The sequence below is a fragment of the Henningerozyma blattae genome, chromosome 5 (genome assembly GCF_000315915.1).
Source record: "Henningerozyma blattae CBS 6284 chromosome 5, complete genome".
NCBI classification, from domain to species: domain Eukaryota; kingdom Fungi; phylum Ascomycota; class Saccharomycetes; order Saccharomycetales; family Saccharomycetaceae; genus Henningerozyma; species Henningerozyma blattae.
Genome location: NC_020189.1, coordinates 1,013,749 through 1,029,111, shown reverse-complemented (window position 1 = coordinate 1,029,111; position 15,363 = coordinate 1,013,749). Strand labels below are relative to the sequence as shown.

General features: G+C 29.3%; 6 protein-coding genes across 6 annotated transcripts; 2 read left to right on the top strand and 4 right to left on the bottom strand.

Annotated features, from left to right (window-relative positions):
* Window positions 1-358: 358 nt before the first annotated feature.
* Window positions 359-2,443, top strand: HOS3 (histone deacetylase; the record flags this gene model as incomplete). Its single annotated transcript, XM_004180934.1, has 1 exon — window positions 359-2,443. The coding sequence occupies one exon, from the start codon at window positions 359-361 to the stop codon at window positions 2,441-2,443; it is 2,085 nt and encodes a 694-aa protein (XP_004180982.1).
* A 403-nt stretch (window positions 2,444-2,846) lies between these two features.
* On the bottom strand, window positions 2,847-6,203 carry TBLA0E04070 (uncharacterized protein; the record flags this gene model as incomplete). Its single annotated transcript, XM_004180933.1, has 1 exon — window positions 2,847-6,203. The coding sequence occupies one exon, from the start codon at window positions 6,201-6,203 to the stop codon at window positions 2,847-2,849; it is 3,357 nt and encodes a 1,118-aa protein (XP_004180981.1).
* Window positions 6,204-7,407: 1,204 nt separating this feature from the next.
* Window positions 7,408-9,822, bottom strand: SLK19 (Slk19p; the record flags this gene model as incomplete). Its single annotated transcript, XM_004180932.1, has 1 exon — window positions 7,408-9,822. The coding sequence occupies one exon, from the start codon at window positions 9,820-9,822 to the stop codon at window positions 7,408-7,410; it is 2,415 nt and encodes an 804-aa protein (XP_004180980.1).
* Window positions 9,823-10,855: 1,033 nt separating this feature from the next.
* Window positions 10,856-11,623, top strand: TOA1 (transcription initiation factor IIA large subunit; the record flags this gene model as incomplete). Its single annotated transcript, XM_004180931.1, has 1 exon — window positions 10,856-11,623. One exon carries the CDS (start codon window positions 10,856-10,858, stop codon window positions 11,621-11,623), a length of 768 nt encoding a protein of 255 aa, XP_004180979.1.
* Window positions 11,624-11,925: 302 nt separating this feature from the next.
* TBLA0E04040 (glyoxylate reductase) lies at window positions 11,926-13,122 on the bottom strand (the record flags this gene model as incomplete). The annotated part of the gene is made up of 1 exon (XM_004180930.1): window positions 11,926-13,122. The coding sequence occupies one exon, from the start codon at window positions 13,120-13,122 to the stop codon at window positions 11,926-11,928; it is 1,197 nt and encodes a 398-aa protein (XP_004180978.1).
* Window positions 13,123-13,712: 590 nt separating this feature from the next.
* Window positions 13,713-15,191, bottom strand: TBLA0E04030 (uncharacterized protein; the record flags this gene model as incomplete). Its single annotated transcript, XM_004180929.1, has 1 exon — window positions 13,713-15,191. One exon carries the CDS (start codon window positions 15,189-15,191, stop codon window positions 13,713-13,715), a length of 1,479 nt encoding a protein of 492 aa, XP_004180977.1.
* Window positions 15,192-15,363: the final 172 nt, after the last annotated feature.

The following is a 15,363-nucleotide window of genomic DNA, read 5'->3' as shown; positions in this document are numbered from 1 at the left end:
TTATAACTAGCATTCATTTTTTGTTTCTATAAACTTACATAGTTGAGGTTTGTTTTTTTCAGGCACTGTTTAAGGAAGTAGTTTGCTTTTCATATTTTTTTTGCATTTGATATTTTTTTTTCTCATTAGCTTTTCCTCTTGCTCCATTCAATCATTATAATATAGCAAGGGACGAAATTAACATTACTTCCAATCATTTTATTCTATTCATTTCTACTTTTTTTAAAAAATAATACCTGATTTTTGGTTCTTTTCATTTCTTTTTAATTTTTTCATTGCATCCATTTGAATTTTTCTTTCTTTCAGAAATTGTCTGCCTTTTAACCTTTAATACCTTTCACAAACTTATGTATTAACCATGTCAACGTCTACTACTCAAGACCCATTGTACAGATTTCATAAGCAATTCCAATCGTTTGTTCAAAACAATCCAAATGTTATATCTGCAGCCAGGGCTGCTTCACAGATCCCGGAATCTGCCAAGGCTGTGGTAGTATTATCACCTTATTCATTAAAACATGTATTTCCAAGAGATTGGGTTAGTAAATCCTATAAAAAGACTATTGTGGAGAGACCTGAAAGACTCTTGGCATCCTCATTAGGTATTGCAGCAGCTATTACCATGTATCCTGCTTTATTCACTTTAAAATCTTCTCATTATAAAAAATCATCCTTATTATCTCCACACGTTTTAAAAGTTCATGGTAATGATTGGCCAAGAAATTTATTGGAGATTTGTAAGCAAGCTGATACTAAATTACAAAATAATGAAATTGAAGTTCCTGATAATTGGAATGCAGGTGATATTTATTTAAGTTCGAAGACAATTGAAGCCTTAGAAGGTAGTATTGCTGCAATTGAAACTGGTATAGATTCAATATTCAATGGTCCATCACCTGAACACATCTGTAATAGAGCATTTGTAGCAATACGACCACCGGGTCATCATTGTAAAGTTGCTACCCCTTCTGGATTTTGTCTATTAAATAATGCCCATATTTCAATTGAATACGCTGCTGATCATTACGGCATTACTCACGCAGTAATCTTGGATTTCGATTTGCATCACGGCGATGGTACCCAAGATATCTGCTGGAAAAGAGCAGGGTTTAGGTCTGAAGATGAGCCTGAAGGTTCAGAAGGTTATGATGATTTTGGCAAAAAATTTGCTGAATTTCCCAAAGTGGGGTATTTTTCAATGCATGATATTAATTCATTTCCTACTGAAACTGGCTATGCAACAAAAGTAAATATTAGAAACGCATCTACTTGTATCATGGATGGTCATGATTTAAATATTTGGAATATTCATTTATCTCCATGGAATACTGAAGAAGATTTTCAAAAATTATATCAATCAAAATATAGAACTTTATTTGCAAAGGCAGATGATTATTTTAGAAATGCAAAATACCAAATGGCACAAGAGGGTAAACCTTTTAAAGGTTTAGTGGTTATTAGTGCAGGTTTTGATGCTTCTGAATATGAGCAAACTTCTATGCAAAGGCATAATGTTAATGTCCCAACAAATTTTTACACAATGTTTACTAAAGATGCTCTAAAATTGGCTCAAATTCATTGTCAAGGTAAAGTTTTATCTTTATTGGAAGGTGGCTATTCTGATAAAGCTCTTACCTCTGGTGTTTTTGCCCATTTGATTGGGTTCCAAAATCAAAACTGGATTAATGAATGGGGTTCAGAACAAGTTGTTAAGGAAATTGTTCGTGGTTGTAAACCTCATTGGAAACCTTATAAAACAAAAAAATCAAGAGATGTAATTAGAATATGGGCTGAAGAAGTAATAAGATTAGGAAGATCAATGATTCCTGAATATGAAACCTCGATTGTTGATGATTTAAGAAAGAATGTAACTACTAACGAGCGAGTCACACAAAGAATAACAAGATCACATGATGCTAAAAAGACATCATCATCATCACCAAGACAACAAACTTCAGAAAATGATGCATTACAGAAAAACTTACTATTGGCAGAATCGATGAAAAAGGAAAACAATATTATTACATCACAAACCAATAGCAGAAGGCGTGTCACATCAAGCGGTTTACATTCTGTTCCATTCTCTAAACAAGATTTACCAAGTGATGATGAAGAAGATGATGATGATTATGTTTATGATGAACAGTTAAATAAAACGTTTAACCGTACAGTTGAAGATATTACCATTGATGATATATCGAGACATTTAGAAACTTTAGAACTTGCATATTCTGATAACGATGATGATAATAATGATTATGATAACACCACTCAAAAGCAAAAGCAGAAACAAAAATCATCTTCTAGTACAAGAAAATCTAATAACTCTCAAAAACCAAATAGAACAATTTTAAATTACGACGATAGTGACATATCTATGATTTCTCATGTTACGCCAAGAAGATTTCAGCAGCATAGCACCAGAAGTGGTGCAAGATGGTAAATACTTCTATTCTAGTTTTTTTTTACTATATTTTTACAAAACTTTAATTCCCGACACACAAACTATAAATTTTGATCAATAAATATACACCATAATGTATTTCTACACAACTTTATTCCTTTTTAATATTATATTTTTATTTTCTTTAGATTTATTTAAGCATATAATATAATGCATTCTTAGTAAAAAAATAAAATAGAGTATTGGGGGGGGTATATAGAAAATTAAAATAAAAAAAAATCACTAAATGAAAATGCACTTGTTATAAAATAATGTTGTTATAAAGGATAAAAACCAAAACCAGAAAAAAAATTAAATGAGTAAAAAATTAAATGAAGTACCTTTTTAAAAATTAAAAAGATCTAGAAGGAATGTTTATCATAAAATGAATACAGGAAAGAGACTATGCATGAGGAATATGGACGTCCACTATATCTCTTAAAGAATCATCAATTGGTTCTTTTTTGTTAAAAATACAATCAAAATCAACTATCAATGGTTGTAAAATATTAATTGGGATATTCAAAGTTGGTGAAAATACAATGCAAATATTTTTAATGGACATTTTGTTAATATCTTTATTTTTATTAATTCTTAAAAGTAATTCAAATAATGAATACATTAATGATATGTAATCTTTATGAATCTGGCCAGATCCTATGATTTGTTGAAAATTTAATGCAACTTGAGCAGGATTCTTTGGATTTTCTTCTGCTGCGTGAAGAAATGTTTTATAATTATCATCACCAAAGATCGAATGAGGTAAGGTTCTAAAATATAATTTCAATAAACCACTGACTGTATGAATGTCTATACATGTGCTTGGAGTATTTTTATGTTCTTGTTCCAAATGTTCATTATAATTATATAAATCGATGTCATGCTTTAATTCAAATTGTTCTTGTAATGATTTCATTAATGAACTAGAACCACTTAATCTGAAAATTCCCTGTTCGGATACAGCTCTATTTTTGTATAGATATTCCAAACATCTATAAACAACACTTGGAATTTTATAAATACCTTGATAAAGGTTTGAGCTTGTCTGTAAGGCTCTTTCTAATGGGGCACCGAATATTACATTTTCAGAAGAATTTGAACCTGCTGTACCACTTGATGAAAATGATTTTTGCATATTAATGGACCTATGATCATGTTCAATATTTGGTAGAGGCTCATTTTCTACATCGTCACCAGATTGTCCTAATTTCTTGAAAATAAATAGACTTCTCATCTTATTCCTTTTATTATCTCTATCTAGCTCAGCTTTTGAATCTTCTAGTTGTGTATCTTGTTGAGAATTTATTTCATTCATGTCAGTTAAATTATGTCTACTTGAATCTTTACTAGCAAACTTCTGAGATTGCAATTGTTGGTTAGTATGTTCAATATTAGGGTTGGTGATGCCACTAGTTATTGTGAGTTGTTGTGGTTTTGATATTGAATTTGAATTCTCTCTACTTGTATTTGTAGAATGATAATTGGAACCATGATCAATGATTTGACTAATATGAGTAACCCAACTTTCTCTTTCTCTTGGAGTCTCAGTACAAATAAAATATTTTGAGGTATTTGTAAGACCAGCTTTTTTATGTTCTGATAAAAGAAATCCATTTTTAGTACCATGTTTATCTTCTGGGATATTAGGAATTAATTCTAAAGTACAGTTTTTAAGTATAATAGTTTCAGTTAATTGATCTTTTTCATATAATTCTAATAAATTTCCATGTAAATTCCCATAACGTAATCTCCAGTTAACTGCAGAACCAATGGCTTTAGGCCTGCGTAAAATTAATGAACCTTCCTTGAGAGAATTTTTAAAGATTGGAGTTTTTTGAATAATATCTGTGCTTAAAAACTTTGCAATGAAAAGTCCAACTTGAGTAGGCATACTTTGAATTGCTAACAGATTTGAGAAGAATTTATTTAATTCTTCTCTTCTAATATCGACTTTAGTTGGCATCGTTGTATTGAATAAACATCTATTAGGAATTGATGGGATATTTGAACCCATTAGATGAGTCTTCAAATAATCATTTAATTGGATTAATTTTTTTAATGATTTGGAACATTCAAACATTAATGTACCTCTCTTTTTATCAATAACACTTAACAAAGTCGACGATTCTGTTGTGGTTGGACTAATATTACCAGGTTGAGTGTTGTTACTTGCACTTAAAGTTGAACTTGAAGAAGATGATGAAATCGAATCTGAAGTGATAAATAGGGTACTTGTTGTTTCAACTCTAATTGAATCGAATTCTTCTGGATGAACATATAAAGGAGCATCGGATTTTGCACTAACTGATTTTGATTTCGTGCTTGAAATACTACTTGAATGTACTCTTGTCTTTAATTTATTAGCAGGAATTTGTAATGTGGATGCAGTAGTATTAATGGCAGTGGTTGCAATACTTAATGAATGGTTTGATAAGCTATCTATAGATTTCATTGTCTTCAATTCTAAATCATTTATTAACTCTTTTGGTTGAAGTTTATAATGAGAAGATTTTTTTGTTGGGGATTCGGCATCATTTGAAGTCATTTGTAAATCTGAAGTTTGTTTTATCTTTGCAGGTGATCCCAATTTAGTATCAGATGTAGCTGACGAAGTTCTTCTAATCGGTGATGATGGCGGTGGTATTTTCCTTATTGGAGAACTAATAGGTGATAAGTCCACAGTCGTACCAGAAATGGATTTTCTTCTTGTATCTAATTGTAAATTTGAATTTTTTGGAGAATTTGTATCTAATTTTGAATGAGAATTTGCTCTTGATAGTGATTTTCTCTTTATATTTATATTAGAAATTGGACTATTTAATATATCTTCAATCTTGGGAGAATCATTGAAATTTCCAATATGGTTATTATCAATTGAGTTTGGGTTTGTATCTGAATTATAATTAATACTTAAAGGAGAATGTAAATGGTTATTAATAACAGATGTATATCTATTTGAATTTTGTGGAGAACGAGAAGGAGATAATAAGTTGTCTACATTAGTAGTTGTGGTTGTGGTACTGTTTGTAGTGCTTAAAGGATCATCTGGTGCTAATATAGTTTGTTTTGTAGTCATATGAGGGATTTGTGAATGAGAATCTGTGTCGCTTGAAATAGAAATCTGTGGTGCAGAATTTAAATCCTCATCCAATTCAATGAAGCTGCCACCACTTGTAGTAATAGCATTATTATTTGTAGAGGGTGTTTTATTAGAGATCTTTGAATCATTAGTATTGGAACGAGAATGGCCTCTAGACATACGTCTTTGAGTAGATCTTGCTGGTGCAACGGGTGTCGATAGTGAGCTAGCATTTGATATAGATTTTGAATGAGAAGTCGATTGTACATTCGGCTGTGTTAAAGTATGATTACTACTTATTGAAGTAGACTTGGAACGTGAATGAGTATATACGTGAGTATGGGCGCTTGATACCGAATCTGAATGGCCATGGGAATGACTATAGGAAGCTTCACCACTAGGGCCACTGTTATTCTCAAAAGATTGGTTTCTCTTTGTAAGAGCCTCTATAACCCTCTGTAAATCTTTCAATTCAGTCTCTTGACGTTTCAATTGCAAAGTTAGCCTCACGTTTTCTTTGAATAACTCGTCATGTGTCAATTCTGAATCTTCAGACGACTCGTTGCTTGTCCCCTCAATATCTTCTATAGTTTTATCTCTCTGCGAGATGTGATCATTATACTGGGCCAATAATTGTAACGTAGTATCGCTAGTGTTCTGTTTCTGTTGTCTAAGATCCATAGTTATCTAAATGTTTGTATGTGGCTTTTGTGTGCCTGTGTAACCCCTTTATACGTTGAAATCTTATATTTTTTATAATTTATTTTCAACTGATGATGTGTTTGAAAAGAATTCTTGTTTAAAAAAACCTTCAATATATTAAAGAAAAAAATCGTAGTATGCTGCTAACCTCTTGGCTAATAACCTTGTGAATGTCTATTTTAGAGTTAAATTGCGGTATGAATCCCTATTTTATCTATTTTTTGAATGTATAATTATTATATTTTTTTTCTCTTTCTACAATCTTTTGGAACGTCCTACAATGGCCAAAACTAGTCCAAATTATACAGTAAATGGCACACGTTAAACAGAACCTCTAACTCCCTTAAATTGACACGCGTCTGGTCGTCTATTTGAATGTTCTGAAATCTAATTATCTTCTTAAACGCTTGTTTTTAAGTTCGATCTGCATATTAGATCGTTTTCTTATTCTCCCTATTGGGTGGTCAGTCATTACCGAGATTAAGCGAAAAATACGGTGAGCGTATTGCCCGGATTTCTTAATGGTTGTCGGCTTATTCTCGGACGAGTTGAACTGACAACGACAGAAATAGCAATGATAAATTTTCAGTATATTTAACATTTGTATAATATTTATTGTTTATTGTTCATTGTTTATTGTTTATTGTCTATCATATGAAGATTATTTATATAATATGGTTGCTAGGTAGTGATTGGGAACTGGAGTAACTACTGAATATAGGTGGTGGATGTTTTGGAGCAACGAGAATGCAATATAATAGGATATGTGAGATTAGGGGTGTCGATGTATATAGATATATAAATGGATGTGTTTGGAAATTATAAATTTATATAATCCATATTTATTGGGTAGTCGACAGATGACAAATGGGAGACGATAAAATTGTATGACATGCATATGGATTGGAGAAAGTATTTTCGCAAACAAACAGCGATGGGTTAGTATTTTTTTTGTTTGTTTGTTTGTTTGTTTTTAGGTAGAGGATATTTCATGGGTAGTAATATTTATTCTGACATATATATATAGGTCAAGTGATGCAATAGTTGAGTTAATGTCCATCAATTTGTAGTTGGTTTGGATCAGACTCTATGATTTTCAACATTTTTTCCTTTTCTTGTCTTTCATTGAACAATTCTTGTTTCAATTTTTCTACTTCTTCAGACAAACTCATATTAGTCATAGTTAAATCATGGAATTTTTCTTGATATTTTTTTCATAGCCTTTTTTCAGCATCAATACCTTTTGTGCATGTTTAGCTGCATATTGATTATATAAATCGTCAGCCATTAATCGTATCCTATTGTCAGACTCTTCTTTATTTTTCTGTATTTGTTCTAGAGATTCATTTAATTGTTGTGTGAGATTTTTAATCTTAGTTTGATCTTCTTCGAATGAAATCTTTAATTGTTCAATTTGATCGTCTTTGGCTTTTAGCTTATCCTTCTCTTCTTGAGATTCTTCATAAACTAAATTTTCTTTGGTTTCAATTTTAGTTTTAGTTTCAGTTTCAGTTTCAGTTTCAGTTTCAGTTCCAACTTCAAGGGCTTTTAACTTCTTCTTTAATTCTAAATTCTCTACTTCTAAATCAATCTTTATATTAGTAACATTGTTCAAGGTTTCAATATTTGTCTTTAAATCTTGTTGTAAGATCTTCATTGTTTCATGAATATTTTCTAATTCTTTTAAATGATCTTCATTCAATTCATTTATTTTCATTGAATGATTTTCACTCTTTTCAATCAAGATTTTTTCATTTTCAATCTTAGATGATTCATATTTAGCTTTCCAATCATTGCTATTTTTCTCATCGTTAGATATTTTTTCTTTTAAATTAATTTCATTACTTCGTAATTCTTTAATTTCTTCATTCAATTGAATTACTTCAGCATTCTTAATTTCAAAATTATCATTAATCTTATCATAAGATTCTTTTAATTTTAAAAGTTCGTCATTCTGATTATTAATTTTCCCTTGTAATTCATCAATTTTTTTTTCAAATTCAATAATTTGATATTCTTTAGAATTTTTGTCTTCCTCCATTTTATTTAATTCTTTCTTTATTTGTTCAATAATTTCTTTAGTATCCTTATCTTGTTGATCCAATTGTGTTTCAAGTTCAATTCTTTTCATGATTAATTCTTCCACTTGTTTAACTAAATCATCATGTTTACCTTCATTTAGATTTATGGTACCTTGATATTTTTCATTAATCTCTTTAATCTCCAAATCCTTTCGTTCAATTAGATCATTTAATTCTTCCAATTTTAATGAGTTATTAGAGAGTTCTTTTAATTTCAAATCCAATTGTTCTTGTAATTTTTGTAAATCATCAGTTAAAAGATTAATTTCATTTGTTTTAGAAAGATTTTCATCATCTTTGACTTTAAGTTTATTTTCTAATTCAAATTTATATTTTTCTTTACTATCATCAATGTTTCTCAATTCAAGAATTTCATGACTTTGTTTATCAAACTTTTCTTGTAATATACTTTGATTTTGATTTAACATTTTAACTTCATCACGGGTTTCCAGTAATCTTTTCTTGTTTGTTTGTAATTTATTATTTAATTTCTCCACTTTAATCTTATAATTTTCAATCTCTTTATTAAGTTGAAGTATCTTATTATCAAATTTTTTATTAATAGTGTCGTTTTTATTCTTGATAATTTGATATTGATAATTAGTTTGTTCATGTTTGGAAAGTAATTGATTATATTGTTTATCTAAACAATGTAATCTATCCGTGATTTCTTCATTTCTTTGAATTAATTCTTGATATTCTCTATGCTCAGCTTCAATTAATTTCATAAAACTATTTTGTTCCTCATTATTTATGCTATTATGATTAGCATTGCGAATTGGAGTCAATTTTTGTAATTCAAATGTAGTATTCTTACTAGGCGTTGATAGAGATGTTTCTCTGTTAATGAGACTGTTATTAGCATTGTTATTATCATTGTTATTATCATTGTTATTATCATTGTTATTATCACTATTACTATCCGTGCCCTGAGATTTTGGTAAAGGTGAGTTGTTATTTTTTGCATTAGATGCTACAGTTGCAATATGATATGGAGAATCTACATCATCAAAATTAATTTTAATAGGACTAATTTGATTATCATACATTTCAATGGCTACTGGAGATCCATCAACATCATTTGATTTAGAATCGTCATCAGCATTAGAGTTTGGTTGTTGCAAATTAGGGATATCATCAGATGTTAATTTTATTTTCTTGGATAAATGGTCATCATCACCACCATCACCATGTTGCTCATCTCTAATATCATCATTCTCCCTCCCCTTTCTATCACTATTGTTGGTATTATTATCAGAAGTTAAACTACGTTTTCTATTATCATTGTTACTGTTAATATTATTTTCCGTAACTAATGAAGAATGATGAGAAATGTTATTATTTTGAGTTCTTACTGGTGATGGATTAACATCAAATTCAGAACTTATATCTTTATCATGTGTTCTTGATATTTCATTATTATTATCAGAAAACATTTTATTCAAATCAAGGTTTCCTAAAATTTCTTGAGAGGTTTCCTTATGTTTATTATTTGAATGGTTTTCAGAAGTAGCCATTGCTCCATCAACAGATGCACTTCTTCTAATGTAATCGATACTAGCATCTTCTTCTTCTTCCTCTTCTTCATGATTATTATTGTTATTATCACCAATTGCTTCTGCAGCGATCTTATCCGCTACAGATCTCGGAGATTCGTTATTGGACACAATTTTTTGGGTAATATAAGGTCCTCTCGTCCAGTATTACGCTTAATTTCATTTGGCTCAGGAATGGCAGTAAGAATAGGCACTGAAATTCTTTCTGGTGTACTTGGAAACATGTCCTCTATATTTATATTCATTTTTTATGTATATAATTTGTGCGTTTGTATGTGTTAAATAAGTTATCTGATAATTATGATACTTTTAATAATTTTTACTTTACGCGTCTATCTTACGTGTCACTTTTTCTATTTCCCTCTTACCTATTATTATTGGCAATATTCCCACGTATAATTATCAGAATACCACCTCAGATAAATACTGATGAAGATTTGTAATCGCAACCTATATTACCCTTTGTAAATTTTTCCTTCAACATAGTCTTTGTCTTCTTAAAAGCTTAATATTTTATGCAGATCACTTTACACTGTTTATTTCCTTCAGATCATCATACTATTATTAGCCATCCAAATCCGTTTTTCCAGAATGCCGAGATCGTTACCCGGTTCGAAATTTCGACGGACAATTTATATGAAAGATGACAATATTTTAAACAAATAATAATCTAGTTATAGATAAAGAAACTGGGTAAAACAGGATTAAGAAGTGAGTAGCTAGCTTGTCACGGTTGATAAAATTGATTATACTAGGTTTGGGAGTAATATAAAGCTTTTCCACGTCCAAATTTGACCAATTTTGAGAATATTTGACTTACATTTTGAGGGGTACGCTGTATTTGTAATAAATAACATCATAATAACAAAAAAAAATTCAAATAAAACAAAACGAAAATTAATTATAACTATAAACTTGTAAGTTAATAAATTAATCAAAAAAAATTATTTTAACACATTAATATATAAGAAGAAAAAAGAAGAAAATATCTATAATGTCTAATTCAGAAGCTAGTAAAGTCTATGAACAAATTGTGGAGTCTGTAGTCAATGAAGTTCGTGAAGATTTTGAGAATGCAGGGATTGATGAACAAACCCTTCAGGATTTAAAAAGAGTTTGGACAAAAAAAATTACTGAGTCTCAGGTGGCGCATTTTACTTGGGAACCACAAATGGATGAGATTATACCTCCAATTGATCCAAATACTTCTATAACAGATGGTACTCCTGTTTTAGCAGTCCCATCTGATTTTACTCTAAAGGATGACTCTCAGGGTTTAGTACTACCAGGATTAATGAATGAAAATGGGACAACGAGTCAAGCAACACAATCTACAGAAACATCGGGTAATGTGGATAAGGATAAAAATACAGATACAGAAAAGACAGAGAATGATAAAGAAAATAGTACAGAGGAGGATTCTGCTAATCTGAAAAATGAGTCATCGCAACAAATTGAATTAACTATAGAAGATCCAGACGGAACAGTAACGCAAAAATTAAAACAACAGGCAAAACAATCGAAAAGAAGTGCTTTACTTGATACAGATGAAGTTGGTTCAGAATTGGATGATTCAGATGATGATTATTTGATTTCAGAAGGTGAAGATGATGGGCCTGATGAAAATTTAGTGTTATGTTTATATGAAAAAGTTACAAGAACTAAAGCCAGATGGAAATGTAGTTTAAAAGATGGTATTGCCACTATAAATCGTAAAGATTATACCTTCCAAAAAGCACAAGTTGAAGCTGAATGGGTTTAAGAGATATTTAATTTTATACTTGATGGAAAATTACCTGTCATTTAATTATATGATTATAGTGTCAACACTAATGAAATAATATTAATAAGTATAACACTAATAATAATAATAATATAATCATTATATATAATTGTGAATATATAAATTAAATATATTTTAAACAAAATCACAGGGACAGCAATTATACAATATGTTTGATCTAACAAAAAAAATAAATAAGTAAATAAACTAGAAAAGAATATATAATATAGTAGTATATTTATGCAAATAAATACCGATAATCTTATTTGGTTATCTCCAACTTATGTTTCAACAGGATAAAGACCCTTCCCACCTCTCTGTAGGACATCTTCAATATTTTTCAAAGTTATTTTCGTTTGACGATAAATTAAATCTTCTACAGTACTTCCTACATGGGGTAGTATTGTAACATCCCAACGATTTAATAATTTTGGATTAATTTGTTCGGATTCATTTTTGAAAACATCTAATCCACAACTACCAACTTTCCCTTCATCTAATGCATCAATTAATGCATCTTCATCAATGCATTCACCTCTGCCGACATTTACAATCCGAACACCATCTTTACAGAGATTTAATCTTTTTTCATTGATGATATTTGTTGTACTTGGGTTATTTGGTAAAGCTAAAACGATTAAATCTACGTCGCTCCAAGTTCTATTGTCATCTAATGAACTACAAAATTGGGGCCTATAATCAAATAAGAAATTGGTTGGGAATTTTCTCTTATAATATTTAATCTTCATGTGATATAAACGATACAATCTTTCAGCTATTAGTTTTCCTATTGATCCAAACCCTATTATTAATGCGGTTTTGTTTCTTAGAGAAATCATTTTCTTATTTCCAATAGAATAATTTTGAGCAATATTAATTGGTAATTCATCTTCTGATGGTGCTTCATCAGTTTTTTTTGGTAAATTTTCTAAGTAAAAACGATTCTTTTCAATTTGATTTTGATCACATTCTAATGGATTAGTAATAGGTTTTTTAACTTTTGAAGATCCTACATATTTTTTACATTCTGGAATATTACCTTTTTCTATGAATCTTAAATTCATTTCCCAAAAAGAAGTCAATCTGGCAGTACTAATTGCTAAATATAAAGCCACATCTGCAACATCATCAGCCGCAGTTGGGCCAATGTTACATACTCTGATATGTTTTTCCTTCAATTTAGGAATATTTAAAAACTCACAACCAACCCAAGGAACTACAATTAATTTTAAGGTATATGGTAGGTATTCATAAAACTCCATTGGTCCCCCAAATTTGGAAACGAATTCGTCAGTCACCCAAAGGACATTCGCACCACATTCCTGTAAGTACTCTTGTAAATCTTGGACTGTTGTAATTCTATAATGAATAAAATTCACTTTTTTAGAAGCCTTTTCCCATTCAGGCGTATTATCAGCTATATCCCATTCGTTTTGATATAATATCAATACTTCTGGTTTAAATACAACTCCGGGCATTCTTGTGTCACTTTTTATTTTTTATCCTTCAAATATTAAAAATACAAATTTTTAATCTAAATGAACAAATAATCTAACTCTTAGATAATTGAATTGAATAAAAATTCTCTTGTTGAGTGGAATTTGTCGAGAGAAATTTTTTTTTTGGTTTTTTATTTAATTTTAAGATATATTTAGCTTCCCCACATTTTAGGGTGCCTTGCAGATCTTTTATTTACAATTTCTCATATCACAGAAATTATATTTATGTTCCGAGAATACAAAAATATAAATATATTAAATTTATAAAAATATTATAATATGAAACTAAATATAAAATTTTAAAGAGCTGATAAAATTCAAAAAATAGAATTAGTAAAAGTGAATTTTTCTATAAAAAAGAAGTACAAATCATCTATTAAAAACAAAGTAGAGCTTTTATTCCAAATATTTAACAATTCTCTATTTTTATACCAATATAATTTTAATTTTTTTTGAGCAATTTCTATTTACAATTCTTATAATGATCACTTGATTTATAATATTTTACGCTTAATAATAATAATTTACAAATAATACACATGCTTAATTAAGTAAAAATGAATAAGTAATCATACCTTACGAGTAGCAAGTTCATTTTGAGCATTTTTCCATAATTTTATACAACCCAAAAGAGCTGAAATGAAAGATAGCATTGGACTTGCGATAGGTGGTGCATTAACATTGAAATAATCAATTGAATTTCCTGCTAGATCTGTTGATAATCTAAAAAAATCTAATATGGTGTTTATCTTTTCAGTTTTCAATTGTTTTAATCTTTGATTTATTTTATATTCTGAATTATTATAAATTCCATATTCGGATCTCATCATTTCCTCTACCAATTGCTTTTTAACAGGCGATAAAGATCTGTCGCTTGCATCTGTCTTATAACTGCTAGAAGTGGAGGATCTTAAATTAGCTGTCAATCGCATAGCAGTTCTTCTAACTTGTAATTGGATTTTCAATTCTTGCTGTTCATTTGAAATTTTTTTTATTTTCAAAACAACATTTTTCACGGCTAACATGGAATCATACTGAGAAGATATGGTTGAATGTCTATCAACAAATTTATACATTGATTTGTTTGACCAAAATTTTAATTTATGCAATAATAAAAGTTCATCACAAATACCATAATATAACGCCAAAAAATCAATTAAAGTTCTCTCATTGAACCAAGTTTTATTCAAATACTCCAAATCAAACGTCTGAGTCTTATCTATATAAATTTCTTTTATAGTATTTTGAATTTTATTTTTAAATTCGAGTAACCGAAATGGAGTATTACCAAATCGTAGCATATATCTGAATAAAGTTAGTTGAGTCGTTATAAAATTAGATTTTTTTTCAAAATTTTCCATGAAGATTAACAATGAAATCTTTAAGAATGAAATTGGATGCTTAATTAATAATTTCCATTTATATTTATTAGAAGTTGGCATTGATATAAATTTCTTATAATATGATTGAATATAAATATCCCATTTTAAAATATTATTTCTTGAATTTTTTAAAAAGAGTTTGATCAAATCTAAGATGGATTTCAATAGTTTTGCTATTTTATCCTTACCAGATAATGAATTAATAATGAATTGAATAATTTCAATATTTTTTATAGTATTGTTGGTTGAATTAGAATCTACAACAACATCTTTCCTCTTATTAGCAGCTTTATCATTTAAACTCTTATTTTGTATGCTACTGTCGGCAGATATTTGAACCGCTTGAGGTGACTGTCTATCGTAATGATTAGTTTGATAGCCATAAAAATCATTATATTTGACACCATTATTAACTTGATTAATTTCCATTTCTTTTTCTTCCAATTCTTCCTGTTTATTCATAAAAGTACCACTATCGTTATTTAACATAAGAATTGGGGGTTTGACATCTAAAGTATCATCAATTGTTTTGGCACTTGAATATGGTGTTTGCGAATTGTCCATGGCAAATCCCAGTAACTTATCGAATGTATGACTGGCAACAGAATTACTGCTATGACTACTATTGACTCTATCTCCTAAGATATCATCTGCATCTTCAAACATCTTTCTTTCCAACTAGTATTCGTTGTAATTTACTTTCTTTTGATACAATATAGCGTTCTATATGAGGTGCTTAGAATTTAGTTGTAAATATACCATATTATTCTCATCACATTCATTTTTCCAAGTTATATATCTTTTCTAATATTCGATTCAAATCAGGAAGTTAAATCCA